This window comes from Peromyscus eremicus, chromosome X (assembly GCF_949786415.1).
Source record: "Peromyscus eremicus chromosome X, PerEre_H2_v1, whole genome shotgun sequence".
Lineage (NCBI taxonomy): Eukaryota > Metazoa > Chordata > Mammalia > Rodentia > Cricetidae > Peromyscus > Peromyscus eremicus.
The window spans coordinates 16,045,097-16,064,338 of record NC_081439.1 but is presented as its reverse complement, the minus strand read 5'-3'; the positions used below and the strand labels follow the sequence as shown (position 1 = coordinate 16,064,338).

The following is a 19,242-nucleotide window of genomic DNA, read 5'->3' as shown; positions in this document are numbered from 1 at the left end:
GAGAGCACCTCTCGCTGCTGGGTGGGATTGGAGTGGACTGCTGTTTTGCTGTAAGAAATGGCTGTATAGTGAAACCCTGTCTCAAGAAAAAGAGAAAACGAGTGTAAGGTCAGTAGAGGAAAGGGATGAGTGCAGAGAAGGAAAACAATTGGAAAAGAGGTAAGATAAGAGGGAGAAAAGGGGGCTGTTTGCAGCATGCCTGTGACCACACATCTGTGCAGAATGCCTCTCCCAAGCTTGAGCCTGAAGATGGAGTGGCAGTCGGGCTGGGGACCAGGAGAGGTATGGCTGGGGAGTGCTCCAGGAGGGAGCATATGAAGGGAAGACTGAGACACAGAGAGCAGATGCAGAGTATGTCCCCTTGTGGGTGTCCTCTTTCCCTTTCTGGCGTCTGTTGTCTCCCAAGCACAGTGTGCACTTGCAGCTCTGACAGCCCTCGATGATTTCCAGTAAAGGTTTTGTTTCCTGGTCCAATGTGCCTCATAGATTATTTTTGCATACCTTCCTCCTTTATCCTGTTTTTTCCACACTCTTGTGACCAAGCAGACATTTGGCTGGTGCTCAAATGCACATGCACACATAGGAATACACACAGATCCCATGGATCTGTCTACTTTTCTAGTTTCCCAGCATTTTTGCTTGTTGGCAGTGCTACTTTAAAAAAAAACTTATTAGGCCCGGTGGTGGTGGCGCACACCTTTAATCCCAGCACTCGGGAGGCAGAGCCAGGCGGATCTCTGTGAGTTCGAGGCCAGCCTGGGCTACAGAGTGAGATCCAGGAAAGGCGCAAAGCTACACAGAGAAAACCTTGTCTCAAAAAAAAAAAACAAAAAAACCCAAAAAAAACCCTTATTTATTATTAGTGTGTGTGTGTGTGTGTGTGTGACAGAGAGAGAGAGAGAGAGAGAGAGAGAGAGAGAGAGAGAGAGAATGACTATGCATGTGTATGGAGGTCACCGAACACCTCTCTGGAGTCAATTGTGTCTTTCCAGCATGGTTCCAGGAATTGAACTCAGAGCAGCAGACTTCAGAGTGAGCACTCTGAGTGGCTGAGCCTTTGTGTTGGCCCATTCAGTGCTACTTTTAGGTGGTCTGGGACTCACATGTGTCCTCCAGCTTCCTGTGCTCTTCCAAAGCCTTGTTGGTTCTCGTGTCTCTTCCCTTCTTCCTTCTCTTCCCTTCTTTCTTTTCCCTCCCTTTTTGCATCTACTTGCCCTTTTCTCCATAGATTATTATACTTTCCCCCCCTCCTTTAGGAGGAAGTTTTGCAGGAATTAAATATGTTTCCTCAGTTGGATGATGAGGCTACACGGAAGGCCTATTACAAGGAGTTTCGTAAGGTAGGTGGATTCATTTTTTCTTCTTTCTTTGTGTTGTTTTTAGATAGATCTTATTCTTTAGCCTAGGCTAACCTAGAATGCACTGTGTATTCCAAGCCTTGAACTCCTTGCAGGCCCTTTGTCTCATCATCACAAGTGTTGGGAGTATAGACTTAAGCTACATAACAAGTATCCATTTCTTAAAGCCTTTTGGCGGGGACCTCAGTGCATTTTCATGTCTTCATTTCTGTTTTTTTTCTTACTGAAATGGAGACTACTACCTAGTCCATTCTCAGCCTTCTTCCTTTGTATTTTCTGTCCTGCAGGTAGTAGAGTACTCTGATGTGATTCTGGAAGTCCTGGATGCCAGAGACCCATTGGGCTGCCGCTGTTTCCAGATGGAGGAGACTGTCCTTCGAGCAGAAGGCAACAAGAAGCTGGTCTTGGTCTTGAATAAGATTGGTAGGTTTTGGAAAGATTGGGTAAGGCAGGGAAGGGTTAAGCTAAGGCTAGCTCAGATTAGGCACTGAGACCCAGCAACTCAGTGGCTTTCAGAATAGCCATTCAGGCCGGGCGTTGGTGGCGCACGCCTTTAATCCCAGCACTCGGGAGGCAGAGCCAGGCGGATCTCTGTGAGTTCGAGGCCAACCTGGGCTACCAAGTGAGTTCCAGGAAAGGCGTAAAGCTACACAGAGAAACCCTGTCTCGGAAAAAAAAAAAAAAAAAAAAAAGAATAGCCATTCAGAGGAAATCTTGTTCAGATTTCCAAAGGCAGAAATATTGTCTGGTATCCACACAGACACATACAGAATGTAGCACGGATTGGGGGTAGAATCTGAGCCTGTTTGCCTCTCAGCTCCCTTTCCTTGCAATTTTGAGCAAGTTCTGTGGCTGGTCATTCTTAGAGCCCTGTCCCCACAAACTGGAACTCAAAGATTGGGACAAGAGAGCACAGGGCTTGGGACTCACTGAGGTGTTAGTCTTATCCTACTTTTGCTGTTTTCTTCGTGATAGCTGATAGCTCATGTCACTCGTGAGGACTTCTATTTCTCTAGTAGTAAACAGGACATGACCATCTCAGTCCCACAGCTTTGTTGTGAGAATTAATGAAGAGCTTGGTTTATCACCAGCACTTCACAAATCATAATCATTCTTGACAGCCCAGCCTGGAATGATTAGGAAAGGGAATGGGAATAAGATATTTGGGCACTTTGCAATGGAAGGGGGATGTCTGGGACAAACTGCTTCTTTACATATTTTCTTCAAGAGAGTAAGCCTTCTCAGGGAGGGCCAACTTGTCCTGCGGATCAAATTGTCCTTTGTAACTCCATCCTGGGGACTAGGCAGGGACAGTTAGGGCAAGAGAGGAGATCTGTTAGTAGGAGGTAGGCCTAGACAAGGATGTGTGGCTTGGGGGAAGCCATGGAAATAATGTTCTTACAAGACCTATCTGTTTCTGTTTTTCCCAGACCTGGTTCCCAAGGAGATTGTGGAAAAATGGCTGGAGTACCTTCAGAATGAGCTGCCAACCGTGGCTTTCAAAGCCAGCACCCAGCATCAGGTCAAAAACTTGGTAAGCTTGGCCTCTTTCATTGTGGTCGGGGGCCAAGGTTGCAGGTGTTATGATTTGGATTGGGCTTTCAACTTTGAAGTGATTCCTCTAGTGGGTGACTTGTTAATTTTTATTTTACTTTACTTCTTCCTATATTACTGCTCTTCAAAAGCATGCTTTTTTCTGGCTGTGAGGAAACAGTAATGTATACTGTCTATAGGAGATCTGGGAAATAGAGTTAACTACTTGTTAACTCTTCAAAAAACTATTCACTTTTCTCTTCTTTAAAACAAGACATAGGCTGGAGAGATGATGGCTCAGTGGTTAAGAGCACTTGTTTCTAGAGGACCCAGGTTCAGTACCCAGCACCTAAATGGCAACTCACAACCATCTGTAACTCCAGTTCCAGGGGATCTGACACTCTCTTCTGACCTCTCCAGATAATAGGCATGCATGTGGTGCACAGACATACATACAGGCAAAACACTCATACACATACAAATAAATAAATCTGTTTTGTTTTCTTTTCTTTTCTTTTCTTTTCAAGGCAGGGTTTTTCTGTGTAGCCCTGGCTGTTCTGGAACTCTCTGTAGACCATGCTGGTCTCAAACTCAGAGCTCCTCCTGCCTTTGCACCCTGAGTGCTGGGATTAAAGGCGTGCGCCATCACCACGACTTTAGTAACTAAATAAATTTTAAGTAAATAAATCTTTTAAAAGAAACCCAAACACGGCAAAATACTTCCAATTGATATCAGTATAGAATACTTATAAAATACTGAAGTATTACAGTAATGTTGGTTGTTTTGGGGGAGGTAAAGTGGTTATTGGGGGACAAGGTTTTCAGTTTTGCACTCTTTTTACAGTGCTAAGAATGGAACATAGAACATCTTGCCTGTGTAGACAGACATTCTACCACTGAGCTCCTATTTTCCAGTTTTTTTTTTTATTTAAGCAGTGTTTATGTTAATCTATTTGCATGTATGTATCTCCTTGGCATGTAGACAAGTGTTGGTGTAAGCTAAGTACTGGGCAATGGTGTGGCTGGGTCATACATAGGCCTTATGCTTTTGATATTTTCTTAGACACTGACAAATGATTATTTATAATAGCTATGCCAAGTAATCCTCTTCCCACTTGGGTAGATGGATGTGTGAAGAGGGCCTCTTTCCCTACACTCTTGCCAACATAGTATGTCTAACATAATTTTGTGGCTCCACCCCCCCACATCAACAATAAAAGTAGGGAGGTTGGGATGGTCTTGTCCTGTGTGAGAGGTCAAGGGAAGATCAGCTTTGGGCCAGGCACCCTCTCGGCACAGGCGGAGAGGCAGGCTTTCCTTTTGTGCGTATGAGACACAAAGCCCCGGAAAGGGAAATAGGCCTTTCCTCATAGTCCTGTGAATGAGAGAGCTAGAAATGAAACCTAGCTTCCCTCATGTCTTCATGTTTCTGCTATGGGAGGCAAAAGTCATGTATGTTGAGGCAGGAGAAGGAACAGAGAAAATTGGAGAAATAAAGACACAACAACTTAATCCCAGCACTTGGGAGGCAGAGGCAGATGGATCTCTCTGAGTCCTAGGCCAGCCTGATCTATAGAGCAAGTTCCAGGACAGCCAAGGCTACACAGAGAAACCCTGTCTCAAAAAACATAGACACACCAACTAGAAGCAAGGAAGAGCTGGATGTAGTTGCTGTGAGAAGCCTATGAGATTCGTGATCCCAGGGTGGTTCTGAATATTCCACTGCAAGTTGGCAATGTGAGCGTAGAGTCTGTCTCCCACCTGATGCCCATTTTGTAATATACCTCATTTTCAGACTCGGTGTAAAGTTCCAGTGGACCAGGCTTCTGAGTCGCTGTTGAAAAGCAAAGCCTGTTTTGGAGCTGAAAACCTCATGAGGGTCCTGGGGAACTATTGCCGCCTGGGGGAAGTGCGTACCCACATTCGTGTGGGCGTTGTAGGTAAGGCTGCGCAAATTAGCATGGGGCACACTCCTTCCTTGGGCAAGGAAGGAGGGACAGGGTTTGGAATTTTGTGTTGTTTCTTTGGGGAAGAGAAGAGGGGGTTCAGGAGTGGCTTTGCAATGTGCAGTTTGGCTAGTGGGCATGGGAAGGCATATTCAGATTCACCACCGTTAGAACCAAATAAGATGCGAAAACACTACAGTCTGTCAGAGCTATGGGGGGAAAGTGTGGTCCACCCACCTCTTACAGATGAGAACAGTGAGACCCACAAAAGGAAATAAGGCGGAGTGGAGGCTTAAGTGTGGGTCTTTCTGAAACCCGCAGTACTGTAGAAGGGGGTGAAAGGGGATTGGGGCAATTGAGAGGCAGGCAAAGATCATCAGGGAGGGAAAGAGTCTCAGCTCGAGGTACTGAAGAGAACTGGACAGAAAATGTGTAGTTATACACCATACACTTGAAAAGACAGCACGCCAAAAGAACAGGGAGGCCAGATTACAAAGTGGATGGGGAATGAAGAAGACAAATTGAAGTGACAATCATAAAGAGACTTTGGAAGATGGAAAGTTTGAGTTCAAGGCCAGCTTTAAGTAACTTAGTGAGACCTTGATTCGTAAAAAAGCAGAAGAAGCTGAGAGTGTTGCCCAGTGGTGGAAGGCTTCCCTAGTATGTGTGAGACCCTGGGTTCAGTCCCCGGTGTTAAAAATAACAGGAAACAGCGGGCGGTGGTGGCGCATGCCTTTAATCCCAGCACTCGGGAGGCAGAGGCATGCGGATCTCTGTGAGTTCGAGGCCAGCCTGGGCTACCAAGTGAGTTCCAGGAAAGGCGCAAAGCTACACAGAGAAACCCTGTCTTGAAAAACCAAAAAAACAAACAAACAAACAAACAAACAAACAAACAAACAAAAAAAAACAGGAAACAAAGTGTGTACAGAGACCTGTAGAAGGCATGGTAAGGGAGAACAGGCATGGGGCTGGAGAAGAGATGGCTCAGCGGTTAAGAGCACTGACTGTTCTTCCAGAGGACCTGGGTTCAATTCCCATCACCCACATGACAACTCACAACTGTCTGTAACTCCAGTTCTAGGGGATCTGACACCTTCACACAGACATATATATATATGCAGGCGAAACACCAATGCACATAAAATAAAAAATTATTTAAAAAAAGAACAGACACTGGGGATATGTACTTGTGTAGATATGCATATCAAATAAACATTACGGGAATAATGCCAGTTTGAAAGAGATAGTTATGACACAAAGGAACATACAACATAGGCCCCCACACACATACAGATCTTCAAGAACATGTAAATCCCTGTGCATGGAGTCATGTACAGGCCTGGAAGGGATACGTCTACAGGCACAGACTGAGGCAAAATGTCCAGACCAAGTTTTTCCACACTCACACTATTGTCTCTGTTTCCCCAGAGCAAATAAGCCCCAGGGACACGACATGTGCCCAGATACACTGTAACCGTCTGATGCAACCTAGAATCATGGGGAAACAACCGGACATGTCTGTAATGAGACAGAAATGTTTGTATAGAGAGAATTAAAGACAGTTAGAAAAACAAGGCCATAATGAAACACAGATGGATGGGCACGTTTCTGTAGACAAACTCCAGAGAGAAGGAGCATAGTAACCATGTGATCAGACATGGAATTGGTGGGGTGGAGAGAATCAGAAAAGATAGTGTCCAGAATGAGAAAGAGCTTTTTAGATGCATAGACAAAGAGCTGTGAGAGCAGTTCAGTGAGAGGTCCAATGAAAGGGAAAAGCAGCTGGGCAGTGGTGGCGCACGCCTTTAATCCCAGCACTCCAGAGGCTGAGGCAGGCAGATATCTGAGTTCAAGGCCAGTCTGGTCTACAGAGTGAGCTCTAGGACAGGAACCAAAACTACACGGAGAAAAACCAAAAAAGAAAAAAAAAAGGGAAAAGCAGTCACATTTGAAATGAAAAAGTGACCAAGAGACACATAGAGGTATATAGACTTCCAGGTAAGTTCCCAGCTCTTCCCAGGCACACATGTGAGAGAGTTGTACATACTGGTATACTTTTTAGTACACATAGAGGTGTATAGACTTCCAGGTAAGTTCCCAGCTCTTCCCAGGCACACATGTGAGAGAGTTGTACATACTGGTATACTTTAGTACACATAGAGGTGTATAGACTACCAGGTAAGTACCCAGCTCTTCCCAGGCACACATGTGAGAGAGTTGTACATACTGGTATACTTTAGTACACATAGAGGTGTATAGACTTCCAGGTAAGTACCCAGCTCTTCCCAGGCACACATGTGAGAGAGTTGTACATACTGGTATACTTTAGTACATATAGAGTGCAGGGAGAGAGAAACTCACAAAGACAGCCCTAGCCTGGAGTGGTGCACAGGTGCTCAGCTACAAAGATGCCACAGGCGAAGACAGCTGTGTAGAGAGGGGGCATCTGGAGAGTAGTCCCTTCTCCCCAGGGGAGTTACATGTCAGAACAGGTGGTCTGTTTCAACACTAGACTCCACCTTCTGTTGGGTCATGTCTATGAGGCCTGTCTTATATGGAGCACCTCTCCAGGCTGGTTGTGGTGGGAGGTAGACTGCACATCTAGAGAGAGGGCCCTGTATGCCTAGAATGCCAGAAAAGGAGGAGAGAACTAGAAATACCCTGTAGAGGCTTGCCCAGGGTCTAGGGTGGGAAGACAGGAGGCCAGACTCTACTTTTGGCTTGTCCATGACCTGGTTACTGCCTCTGCCAGGCCCTTTCTTAAGCAAGCTGGCCTGAATTCCTGTGAGCACTTCCTGCCTTGAGCATTCTGTTCCTACTTTGCAGGCCTTCCCAATGTGGGAAAGAGCAGTCTGATCAATAGCCTGAAGCGCAGCCGTGCGTGTAGTGTGGGAGCTGTTCCTGGTGTCACAAAGTAAGATCTGCCCACTTCCCTGCTTCACAAATCCTGGACATTACCATTCCATCATAGCTCACGTGCCTTCAGCCCCTGCCCCTTTCATAATTGTGGACCATCCTCTGATTCATACCGTGGGTTTAGGAATCCTACTAATAGCCCTCATTTACCTAGCCTATCCCAGGTGTTGGTTGCTGAGTCTTTTATAACAACTGCAAATATTGAAGCAACTGAGACCCAGAGAGTCAGAAACTTGCCTGAGATCCTAAGTCCCCAGTGAAATAGACTGGCTCTATAGCACCTCAGATCTCCCTGGTCCTACATTTCTCCACTTCATCTGAATTATACCTTCCCTCTCTTCTTTTAACTCTCTCCAACCTCTCCAGGCCCAACATTTGTGACTAGCTCTCGGGTACAGCTGGGCCTTGTTTTTCTCTCTCCAGATTCATGCAGGAGGTCTACTTAGACAAGTTCATCAGGCTGCTAGATGCTCCAGGCATTGTCCCAGGACCCAATTCAGAGGTGGGCACTATCCTGCGTAATTGCGTCCATGTGCAGAAGCTGGCAGACCCTGTGACCCCGGTGGAGACCATCCTTCAGCGCTGCAACCTGGAGGAGGTTTGGAGCAGGGTCCTCAGTGGATGCCCTATCCCACTACTTCAAAGGTCCTTCGCTTGTTCTCATGACTTTTCTCTTTCAATTTTGCTAGATTTCCAACTACTATGGTGTCTCTGGATTCCAGACTACTGAGCACTTTTTGACTGCAGTGGCCCACCGCTTGGGAAAGAAGAAGAAGGGAGGTGTATATAGTCAAGAGCAGGCTGCCAAAGCTGTCCTGGCTGACTGGGTGAGGTGAGGAAGGGGTAGAGTAAGAGGTGGCGTTCACTGATGCCAGTGGGACAGCCTGACCTCCTGGGTCCCAAGGTAGGGGACAGCTGAAGAACTGGTCATGCCTTTCTTGGTACTCTGTGCCTAGTGGTTATGGAGCAGTTCAACACATTGTTCGGAAAGCCATTGCGTGGATTTCTCATCCTATGTCCTCTTTGGTAGGTTATTTGTTCTCAGCAACATCACCACTGACCCCCCCCTTCTCTCCCAATATAGTGGGAAGATCAGCTTCTATATCCCACCACCACCTACTCACACTCTGCCCACCCATCTCAGTGCCGAGATTGTTAAGGAGATGACTGAGGTCTTTGATATCGAAGATACTGAGCAGGCCAATGAAGACACCATGGAATGTAAGTGTGGATGGGTGGGGTGACTAGTTTTGTTCTACTAGACCCCAGACCCCATGTCAGATCACACATTTCATCTCTCCTTCCCTGGGGCTACTTGGGCTTGGTGTTAAATTTTATTCACTGTCCTGCAAGGTAGAAAATTCTAGTTTGGGCTATGAGGGTAGGGGTGGTGGTAAACATTTGGTAGATTGGCTGACTAACTGGTACCCCTTTAGGTTCTTTGGAAGTGAGACTCCATTTCTTTTCTTTTCTTTTTTTTCCGAGACAGGGTTTCTCTGTGTAGTTTGGGTGCCTGTCCTGGAACTCACTCTGTAGACCAGGCTGGCTTTGAACTCACAGAGATCCACCTGGTTCCGCCTCCCAAAAGAGTGCTGCGATTAAAGGCGTGTACCACTGCCGTCGCATGAGACTCCATTTCTTTCTTTTAGGTTGAAATATCCCTTTAAACTGGGCTGTGGTGGCATACATCTTTAATCCCAGCACTCGGGAGGCAGAGCCAGGCAGATCTCTGTGAGTTCAGGGCCAGCCTGGTCTACAGAGTGAGATCCAGCACAGGCACCAAAACTACACAAAGAAACCCTGTCTCAAAAAACCAAAAAAGAAAGAGAGAGAGAGAGAGAGAGAGAGAGAGAGAGAGAGAGAGAGAGATATCAAGATCAAGATCCCTTTAAAAAGCTGTGGGAGGGGTGTGTTTTTGAGACAGGTCTCACTATGTAGCCCTTGGCTGACTATAACTCATTATGTAGACTAGGCTGGCCATGAACTCAGTGATCTGACTATCTCTACCTCCTGAGTGCTGGATTAAAGGCTCATAAAGTCCTTCTTTGGTGTGTATGTTTGCATGGGTCTGTAATCCCAGCCAAATCAAATGACCAAATGGTCCTCCCTATTCTCCTCCTTCCTATTGCCTTAGGCTTAAAAAAAAGTGATGTTGAGGATTAAACCCAGGGCCTTGTGCAGGCTAGACAGGCACTCTACCACTGAGCTACACCCACAGGTGCTCTAGGCTTTCTTAGACAGTATTTTACTATGTAGCCTTGATTGACCTGGTGCTTACAGCCTAGGCTGCCTTTGAACTTTAGGGAATTCTGTCCCATCGGGTTCTTGAGTATTGGTATATGCCACCATACCTGGCTGCCCTAGGATCTTCTCAGCATTCTTAGATTTTCTTATCACCATTGGCTAGTGAGATATAGCTGAGTGAATGAAAGATTATATTTACTAGGTGTGGTGGAACATGCCTTTAATCCCACTACCTGAGAGGCAGAAGCAGGTGATCTCTATGAGTTCCAAGCCAGCCAGAGCTCCATAGTGAGACCCTGTGTCACAAAGAGTCTTATTTGCTAAAGGGCACATAGACAGTGGTAGGCAGTACTGGCCTTGGCACCAGCTCTCTGTTCTATTGCCTGAAGTCCCTCAGAGTGGTGAAGTGGTTATAAGTATGAGCTGCCTGCAATTAAGTAAATCTAAGTTTTGTTTCTCACTAGCTGTATGATACTGAACAAGTCTGTTCACTTCACCCTGTCTCAGTGATACCTTTTGTAAAGTAAGAACAGTAGCCCCACTCCATAAGGGTATCGTGGAGATTTACTTAATTTGTAAAAGAGGACCAGGGTATAGGTCAGCGGTACAGCTCATGCATAGCATTCACAAGGCCCTGGTTTGACTCTCAGCACCCCAAAAGGAGTAAAAGATATAGAGGAATAGAGCCTGGCATATAGTAAATCTATGCTCTGTAGATGCTCTCTGGGGTATATGGAGGTAGGACTTGCTAAAACTGGTGAGTAGGCTTCTGCTCTTAGATACTATTTGTAGCCTTGGCTTGTGGTTCCTACTTCATTCTCTGCTCTGCCCATGGCTCTCTGGTCATACACTTGGGAACAGCTGAGAAAGCTCTGCTTAGCCCAAAGTCTTGTTTCTGTTTTTCTTGAAGGCCAGTCATTTTCTTCTCTGGGTCCTCTAAAGTCCTGGATTATAAAAGAAGATGAGAAGACTTGCCTGATTTCTAGTTTATTCCATGTGTGGCTTCAGGCAAGTCAGCCTTCTTGTTGAATTTAATTTCTGATTCTGTCAAGTGGGCAGTTGAGAGAGATTTGAACTCATGTTCTAATGGTGATGCTTGACCCTGGCTGGATTTGTAAGGACAAGAGGAGTGTCGTCACTAAAGGGAGTTGAGATGAGCATGGGGAAGAGGATAGGGGTAAAAAGCATTTGGAGGAGTTGGTCCTAGTGTTGGATCTTGAAGAGTGAATAGGAATTAGGACGTTCAGTGAGGTGGTGGGATGAAGTTGATAGATGTAAATATGAGGGTAATGTGGCACAAAGCAATAGGCGTGTCTCAGGGTTGCGGTGGAGGCCAGTTCTAGGCAAGGGGCAGGAGGGAGGAGAAGAGAGGCCTGGTCCTAGGAAGGGAATCCTCATGGTTCCCTTCATCACATTTGAGCCAGAGTACCGTAGGTGTCCTCTGCTGGGTTTTACCTTATCCTATGAGTAAGAGTTGTGGAATTCCCTTTTCTCACATGAGCAAGCTGAAACCACAAGGATAACTCCCAGCAGGCGATTGTCCTATAATATCCATGCCTTTGGTTTGTTTTTATTTTGAGACAGGGTCTCGACATACAGCCCAGGCTGGCCTTGAACTCATGATCCTCCTGTTTTACCCTCCCAAGTGCTGGGATTACAGGTATGCACCACCTGGATTAGTATTCATGCTTTTAAATCTTTGTTATGTATCCTCTCAGCAGAAACAGCCTCACTCACCCCCACTCCCCTCATGCCCTTTTTGCTGAGGCCTGATCAGAGGGCTGGCAGCAAAGGGGGAGCCAGGATCCTAACAATGGTGTTTGTGTTTAAGGCTTGGCCGTGGGAGAATCCGATGAGCTTTTGGGTGACATGGACCCACAAGAAATGGAGGTCAAGTGGCTCCATTCTCCGCTGGTGAAAATAGCAGATGCCATTGAAAATAAAACCACCGTATATAAGGTACCTCTCCACATCCTCATGACAGTTGTCTCCTGCACAGGGTTCTGGGAAGCAGTCAGTTCCTTCCATATATGGCTCCTGGGGTAGTGAGGTCTGAGTTGCTCGCACACTTCCTATGGACTTGTGCATGCTTGACCTGGTGTGTTCTTTGCCAGACAATGACATGTCTGAGGAGCTCTTTCAAGCAGCTTTTGCAGTCCTGGCTCCAGTCCATAGAACAGGTGTCACCATCTTGGCCACCCAGTTACTCAGTTAGCAGATGATTCTCCTTCCCTGACTAGTATCCAGGATCTCATACACTTTTAATCACCAAATCCCGTAGCTATTCCTTACCATATTTCTTGAGACATGGTCAAAATTTCTCATCTCTGTGATTCCTGTAATCCTGGAGTATGCTTCTAGTCCTCAACTTACTTGGATATATGCTTCATGATTTCTTTTGTTGCTGTTTGAGACAGGGTCTCATGTAGCCAAGGCTGGCTTTGAACACCCGATCCTCTTGCCTTCCAACTGCCCAGTGCTGAGATTACAGGCATGCACCATCATGCCTGGCTATTCTGTGGTTCCTAATAACCTAGTCTGACCCTGTCACTTTCCCTACCTAAACACTTCTCCATGGCTTGCTATACAAGATCTTCATGGCATCGTATGACTGAATGTTTTCCCACCATCTTTTTTTTCAGTCACGCTGTCTCTGTTCCTCCAGAGTTTTCATCTCAGACACGTAGGAGGAGTGATTAGGGGTGGGTGATAATAAGAGAACAGCCCGTATCTAAGGGCCCTAAACTATATACTAGTTAGGTGCTCAGGGAACCTTTAAGCTGCATCTTGAAGGCTGAGTTCTCTGGGCAGTGGCATAAGTGCTGGGCAAGCCCTTTACCACTGAGCCACATCCAGCCCCAAGTAACTAGTTAAAATAGAGGATGCTTTTCCTATTGTTCCGGGATTATCTCACTTAAAATTGGTTTAGAGATTGTGTCACATGATTACTTCAAGAGCTGTCCTTTATTTTTCATGGTGATATAATACCTAGAAAGATTTATTAACGAAAATGTCTTGTTGCCATGCTAATGAGAATAGTCATTCAGAAAGAAACGGGCTCAGGTTGGCCAGGGAGGAAACTCACCTTTAGTCAATACATAGTAGAAGGTAAGGTCTGAACTTGTACAATGGCAGGAGTCACACTCTTCCCATCTTCACATAGTTCTAGAAGATTCCTGTTGCCTAAAGAAAAAAAAATCTATAAACTTGTCTGTTTAAGGCTACCTTTTCAAATGATACTTTTCACTGAGCCATAAGTCCCTGGACATAGTGTATTTCTTAGAAACTGACAGTAGTCCCCCATTTTTGTACTACAAATTCCAGACTCAACCCCGGGCCCTCAGCAGGCCACCTTGTTACACAACTCCCAAGAAGTACTGTATGGGCATCCTGTGTAGTGAATGCTATCTCTGTCACTAACCTTAGTAGCTTGGCTCAAACCACCCCATCTTACCTTTACTATAGGGCAGTGGGTAGTTATACTCACAAGCTATAGAGCCAGGCTATTGGGGTCTTAATTTACCCCACTGCTTACTTGCTAGCTCTGTGACTTCAGGTGCATCCCCCCAGACAGGGTTTCTCTGTGTAGTTTTGGTTCCTGTCTTAGATCTCGCTCTGTAGACCAGGCTGGCCTTGAACTCACAGAGATTCGCCTGGCTCTGCCTCCCAAGTGCTGAGATTAAAGGTGTGCGCCACCGCCGCCCGCCCGACCTCAGGTGCATTCTTAACAGGAATTAAATTAGTAATACATACAAAAGGAGTTAATATAGTCACATAGTGCTGCTTAACAACAAGGCTATGTTCTAAGAAGTACAGTGTTTTAGGATTTTTGAGACAGTCTTATGGAGCCTAGCTACCTTCAAAACTCAGTGTCACTGAGACTGGCTTTGAACTCCTGTTCTCCCTGCCTCTACCTCCTGAGTGCTGAGACTATAAGTATGCTACCATGCCTACCTTGATAGGATCTTCATTGTGGAAATATCCTAGAGTGTACTTACATAAACTAAGATGTTTGTGGCAGGCCACCGTCACATATGTGGCCCATCGTTGCTTGACCCATGTTTATGTGAATACATATTTCCTTAGGTATGTGCGTATTTGTATGTTAGATTGGTATGCGATACATAGTAAATGCTTTGTTAATATTTGCTTTTACTACTCACATGTACCTGCCACACAGATACCCTTTGTAGTACCCCATAGGTAGACAACATGCTCTGAGTTAGGTTTAGCTTGGTTACTTACTGAAGGTAGAACTAAATCTGACTTATTTCTTTGTTCCCAGGATTGTCCCCCATAGTCGGGCATGAAGTGGGTGTTAAAAATACTAGCTGTAGCTGGGTCATGGTGGTGCACACCTTTAATCTCAACACTTGGGAGGCTGAGGCCAGGCCAGCCTGGTCTACAGAGCTAGTTCCAGGACAGCCAGGGCTGTTACACAAAGAAACCCTGTCTTAGAAAAGAATACTAGCTGAGTAAGTCCTTGCGTTATTTCAACAAAGGATCATAATATGAATTGTTATTAAAGGAATGACTCTTTCTTTTTGGGTTTTTTTTTTTTTTTGAGACAGTCTTACTCTGTAGCCCAAACTAACCTAGAACTAAACCATGTAGTCCAGACTGACCTTACGCTTATGGCAATCTTGCCTCAGCCTCTTGACTGCTAGATTACAGGTGTAAGCTATTACTGCTTCCTTTTCCTTTTCAAATTATTCTTGTAAAAAGCCTTGCAAGCTATCCAGTGTTCACTGCTGTTTGACACATGAACAAATTGAGTCTCACAGGCTAACTAAGCACCAGTTAGGATATGGTGGAGCCATTACTGGCTCCAGACTCCTTCTTACTCAAGCCTATCCTTAGTTTCTCTGTGGGAGTGTTTGGAGATCAAGACCCCATCATTATTCTTTTTCTCCCCAGATTGGAAACCTCACTGGGTATTGTACCAAACCAAACCGTCAACAGATGGGGTGGCCTAAACGCAATGTGGACCACCATTGCCCCCAAAACAATCGTATAGTGGAAGTCAGTTCAGTGGACCGCCGCCCGATGTTGCAGAGGATCCTGGAGACAGACCCACTTCAACAAGGCCAGGCTCTGGCATCTGCCTTGAAGAATAAGAAAAAATTGCAGAAGCGTTCAGGTAGGGCTACCTGGCCATTCCTATGCTCTGAAAATGCATGACTCGGGGCAGAGTTTGGGTCTTCTTGAATAAGCATCTTAGAAAGCCTGGAGGGATGGGGTTAGGAAGCTCATGGACTGGCAAGTGGGATTAAAGGCATGTGCCACCATGCTGGGCAGAATGTGTATTTTCATTTGTACTGTATCGGTAGGAAATGCATTTGGAATCCCAGAGGATACAAAGTCAAATCTCTTAAGGCTTCCCACCATAGGCAGCTGGTTAATTTCTTGCCCTTCCCCCTCTTTTTTTCTTGAGATAGGGTTTCACTGTGTAGCCCTGGCTGTCCTGTGTAGACCAGGCTGGCTTTGAACTCATAGCGATCTGTCTGCCTCTGCCTCTCGAGTGTTGGGATTAAAGGTGTACGCCACCACTGCCCAGCTAATTTCTTGCCCTTCTTAAGACAGATGTATTCAGAAGTCTTATATTCTGTATCTTTTTTTCCATACCAATGCTTGTCACTGAGCATACAATTTTTGCTTCATAATTTCTCCATTCTGTGTCTTTGGAATATTTCCACATTAAGACACAAAGGAATTCCTTCTTTTTGTATAAATGGTGGTCCTTTGTGCAGCTGACTCATTCAGGTTTTCAGAATATATATAGTTGGTCCTCCATATCTGTGGCTTCTGTCCTACAGATTCAGTCAAGTGAAAATAAACATTTGGAAGCAACTGCATCTCTAGGTGCTAGAAAGATGACTCTTTCCATCTTAAGAGCACTTGTTCTTGCAGAAGACCCAGGTTTGGTTCCCAGCACCCACATAATGACTCACAACTGTCTGTAACTCCAGTTTCAGGGCATCCAATGCCTCTTCTGACCTCTCTAGGCACTTAGCATGCAGGTGGTGCACATACATAGTCTCAGGCACATATACATATGCATAGAATCATTTTTTGGTTGTTTTTTTTTTCATGACAGGGTCTCATTATGTAGCTCTGGCCTGGAACTCATTATGTAGACCAAGTTGGCCTTGAACTCAGAGATCCGCCTGCCTCTGTCTCCAAGTGCTAGGATTAAAGGCGTGTGCCACTATGCCTGGCTAATAAAATTTTAAAGTTAAGATAGGTGCAGGCTATGTTTCTTGTCCCTATTTCTTGAACAACACAGTATAGCAGCCATTTCATAGTATTTGTATTGGATTGGATATAAGAAATCTCAATGTGCAGGAGGATGTGTGTAGGTTATGTGAAGAAACTACATTGTTTTTAGTAAAGCTGTGGGTTTGTTATCCTCTGTGGATACTGAGGAGTGAGAAAACAGTTTTTTAGTGAATTAATAAAGGTAAGTATGCTTACTCTTCAGTATCTGTGGTCACAAAATACAAATGTAGCCACATTGTGGTAGTGGTACATGTTTTTAATCCCAGCACTCAGGAGGCAGAGGCAAGCAGGTTTCTGTGAGTTCGAGGCCAGCCTGGTCTACAAAGCAAGTTACAGGACAGCCAGGGCTGTTACACAAAGAAACCCGGTTTCAAAACAAAACAAAACAACAAAATACAAATGTTGGTAGGGTTGATTGACTCTGTGACATATCCTCTTTTTAACTAGGCCATATTTTATAGCCATCTTCTGGCTCTACAGAGTCCTAGGAATCCAGGGATGGATTACCCTTAAATTCCAAGTCTTGTTAGGGAGTAGAGAGGAGACAGAACAGACACTTGACAGTGTCGAATCATCACCCTGAGGGCACTTATAGCAAGCACTTCAAGGGAGCTTGAAGATAACCCAGCTTGGAGATAGGGGGATTCAGCAGAGGCTTCCTGGAGAAGTCTCTGGGAATCATGAGGAACATGTATGTCTGGTGGATGAGAGCTGTGAGTGGTAAGCATTCAGGCTCAAAGCCAGTACTCTGGGCGCTCCTTTGCTATGAATGCTCGTTTGGGGGTGGGTAGGGTAATGGAGGAGTGCTAAGTTCACACAGTAGGAGGGAGTTACTATTTTGGTACTTAGACACAAAAATACTTGAAATCCTGTGAGTCTGAACCCCTGAGTTGAAGCTATGCTGGGATGATCACTTCACAGTGAATGGGTCTGCCTGTGAGGTTGAATGACAGTTTGAATGGCCCATCAGTTTGGCTGAATGATTAGATGGGTAACTGAGCCTGTGGGAAGGTTGGGATAGGCCAAGCTAGTGAAGCTGGCTGTGACAGGCCTTCTGTTGGCCAAGCCAGCCCCCAAAGATTGCCTGTTTTTCTCCATCTACAGATAAAATCGCCAATAAATTGTCCGATTCCATGATGTCGATCCTCGACCTCTCTGGCAACAGCGACGACACTGCTGGAGACTGAGCAGCTGATCTTCCCCTCATACTGCAAACACTGTTTGTTTCCTATGGGATGGGAGAATACAGGTGTCCTTCGATTCTCCCTGATGTACCTACATAGTAGAACACCTCCCACACCATGTATCTTCTGCCACAGTGCCCTCCATTCTCATCAGTTAAGAGTCTTAAAGGTCTGGAACTGCCAAACCCCAGTACCCTCTATTTAATTCTTGCTGTCTTGGAAAATGACTATTTATTTGTTTTTGTGGTGCCAAGGATTGAACCTAATAGGTCGTCACACATGTTAGACAAAGATTCTATTGCCAAGCTGTATTATTATTATCATTGGAGAAAGAGTCTTGCTTTGGATCCCACTTCGCTTACTCAGCCTCCACTGATTACTACGTGTAATCAAGTAGTGGATTACACGCTTTTGTCACCACTCCCAGCTCCCACTGTGTTTTACAAGATAAAATATCAGCAGTGTCTTGGCATGGTACCTACACACCTGAAATCCTGACACTTGGGAGACTGGAGCTAGAAGGATTGCAAGTTACAGGACAACCTGGACTATCTGGCAAGACCCTTTCTCAATAAAACAACCTAAAACAAGTAAGAGTCCGGGCAGTGGTGGTGCGTGCCTTTAATCCCAGCACTCAGGAGGCAGAGGCAGGCAGATCTCTGAGTTCTAGGCCAGCCTAGTCCAGGACTACAGGGAGAAACTCTGTCTTGAAAAACCAATAGTAAATAAATAAATAAAAATGTAATTATTAAAAATACAAATAAGCAAAGTCCAAGTGTTAGCAATGTAACCTGTACTCTCAGTTCCTGTGTCCTACCCTGTGGGTTAGGCTGATAAGGGTTGACCTCTTAGGGAAGGTGAATCTTCTAAAGGTTGGACTGCTGAGAAACCTGGTGGCAGTGGTGGTGGGGTTGTCCCCAGACGGGTGATCCTTTCTGTTTTTATCACCCCACAAGATCTCAGTGCCTAGGCATCCCTAAGGCTCTTGGCTACGTGTTTTCCAAATCAATAGGTAGGTCCTCATCTGGGTATTGTAGGAGTAGAGTCTTCTATGTTTCTGGAAGTGTCTGGGGATAGGGAAGAGGGATGAAGATTCTAGAAGGGGTATAGATACCCTATCCTAGTGAGTTGGAAAGCCATTGGCTGCAGGATGTTCAGGGAATGCAGCCCATACCCATGTTTTTCAGACAGAGTTAGATACTGGCTGAGCATAAACTACCAATCTCTGAGAATCAGTTAGCTCCTTCAACTTGCAGTGCATCCCTACCAGGAAGGGATAAGGCTCAGAAAGCTGACTGACTGTGCTCAAACCAGCGTTAAATGGCTAAATGGCGGTGTGCTAGGTTTAAAAGGAATGTGATTAAAATCCTATGCTAGCCTTTTCTGCTGTATTATATTGCCTTCTCAACATAGGAACACTGGTCAGGCATCTACCCTGTGGTGTTTTCTGTTGTCAAAACTTCTAAGTGTGTTTTCTCTACTCTGGTTTTAAAAACTGGTAACATTTTATGAAAACTGCTTTCCAAGTCTCTTTAAATGGTATTCAACTTAGTTCACTGATTTCATTGAAGTTTTGGTAGATAATAATATATTAGAAATAAAAGCATCTAGACCCTTGGGAACATAATCTGTCCAAAATAAAATAGAACTAAAATAATCATGCCAGGATAAGAATTTTGGACTCTGACCAGGTGGGTGCCTCACACCAGTAGTCCTGGCACTGAGGATGCTGAGGCGAGAAGATGGCTGTGAATCTGAGTCCAGCCTGGACCGCAGAGTAAG

General features: G+C 45.3%; 1 protein-coding gene across 2 annotated transcripts in view; it reads left to right on the top strand.

The window, feature by feature from the left end:
• Gnl3l (G protein nucleolar 3 like) overlaps nucleotides 1–17,539 on the top strand; it is a 30,592-nt gene extending 13,053 nt beyond the window's left edge. For both annotated transcript variants that reach the window (XM_059250804.1, XM_059250805.1), the window contains 11 exons: nucleotides 1,257–1,344; nucleotides 1,650–1,781; nucleotides 2,789–2,892; nucleotides 4,687–4,831; nucleotides 7,664–7,751; nucleotides 8,177–8,351; nucleotides 8,443–8,585; nucleotides 8,838–8,974; nucleotides 11,829–11,956; nucleotides 14,915–15,137; nucleotides 17,381–17,539. In XM_059250804.1, the coding sequence (XP_059106787.1) occupies nucleotides 1,257–1,344; nucleotides 1,650–1,781; nucleotides 2,789–2,892; nucleotides 4,687–4,831; nucleotides 7,664–7,751; nucleotides 8,177–8,351; nucleotides 8,443–8,585; nucleotides 8,838–8,974; nucleotides 11,829–11,956; nucleotides 14,915–15,137; nucleotides 17,381–17,463 (1,446 nt within the window). In that variant the 3' untranslated portion in view covers nucleotides 17,464–17,539. The remainder of the gene's footprint in view (nucleotides 1–1,256; nucleotides 1,345–1,649; nucleotides 1,782–2,788; nucleotides 2,893–4,686; nucleotides 4,832–7,663; nucleotides 7,752–8,176; nucleotides 8,352–8,442; nucleotides 8,586–8,837; nucleotides 8,975–11,828; nucleotides 11,957–14,914; nucleotides 15,138–17,380) is intronic.
• Nucleotides 17,540–19,242: the final 1,703 nt, after the last annotated feature.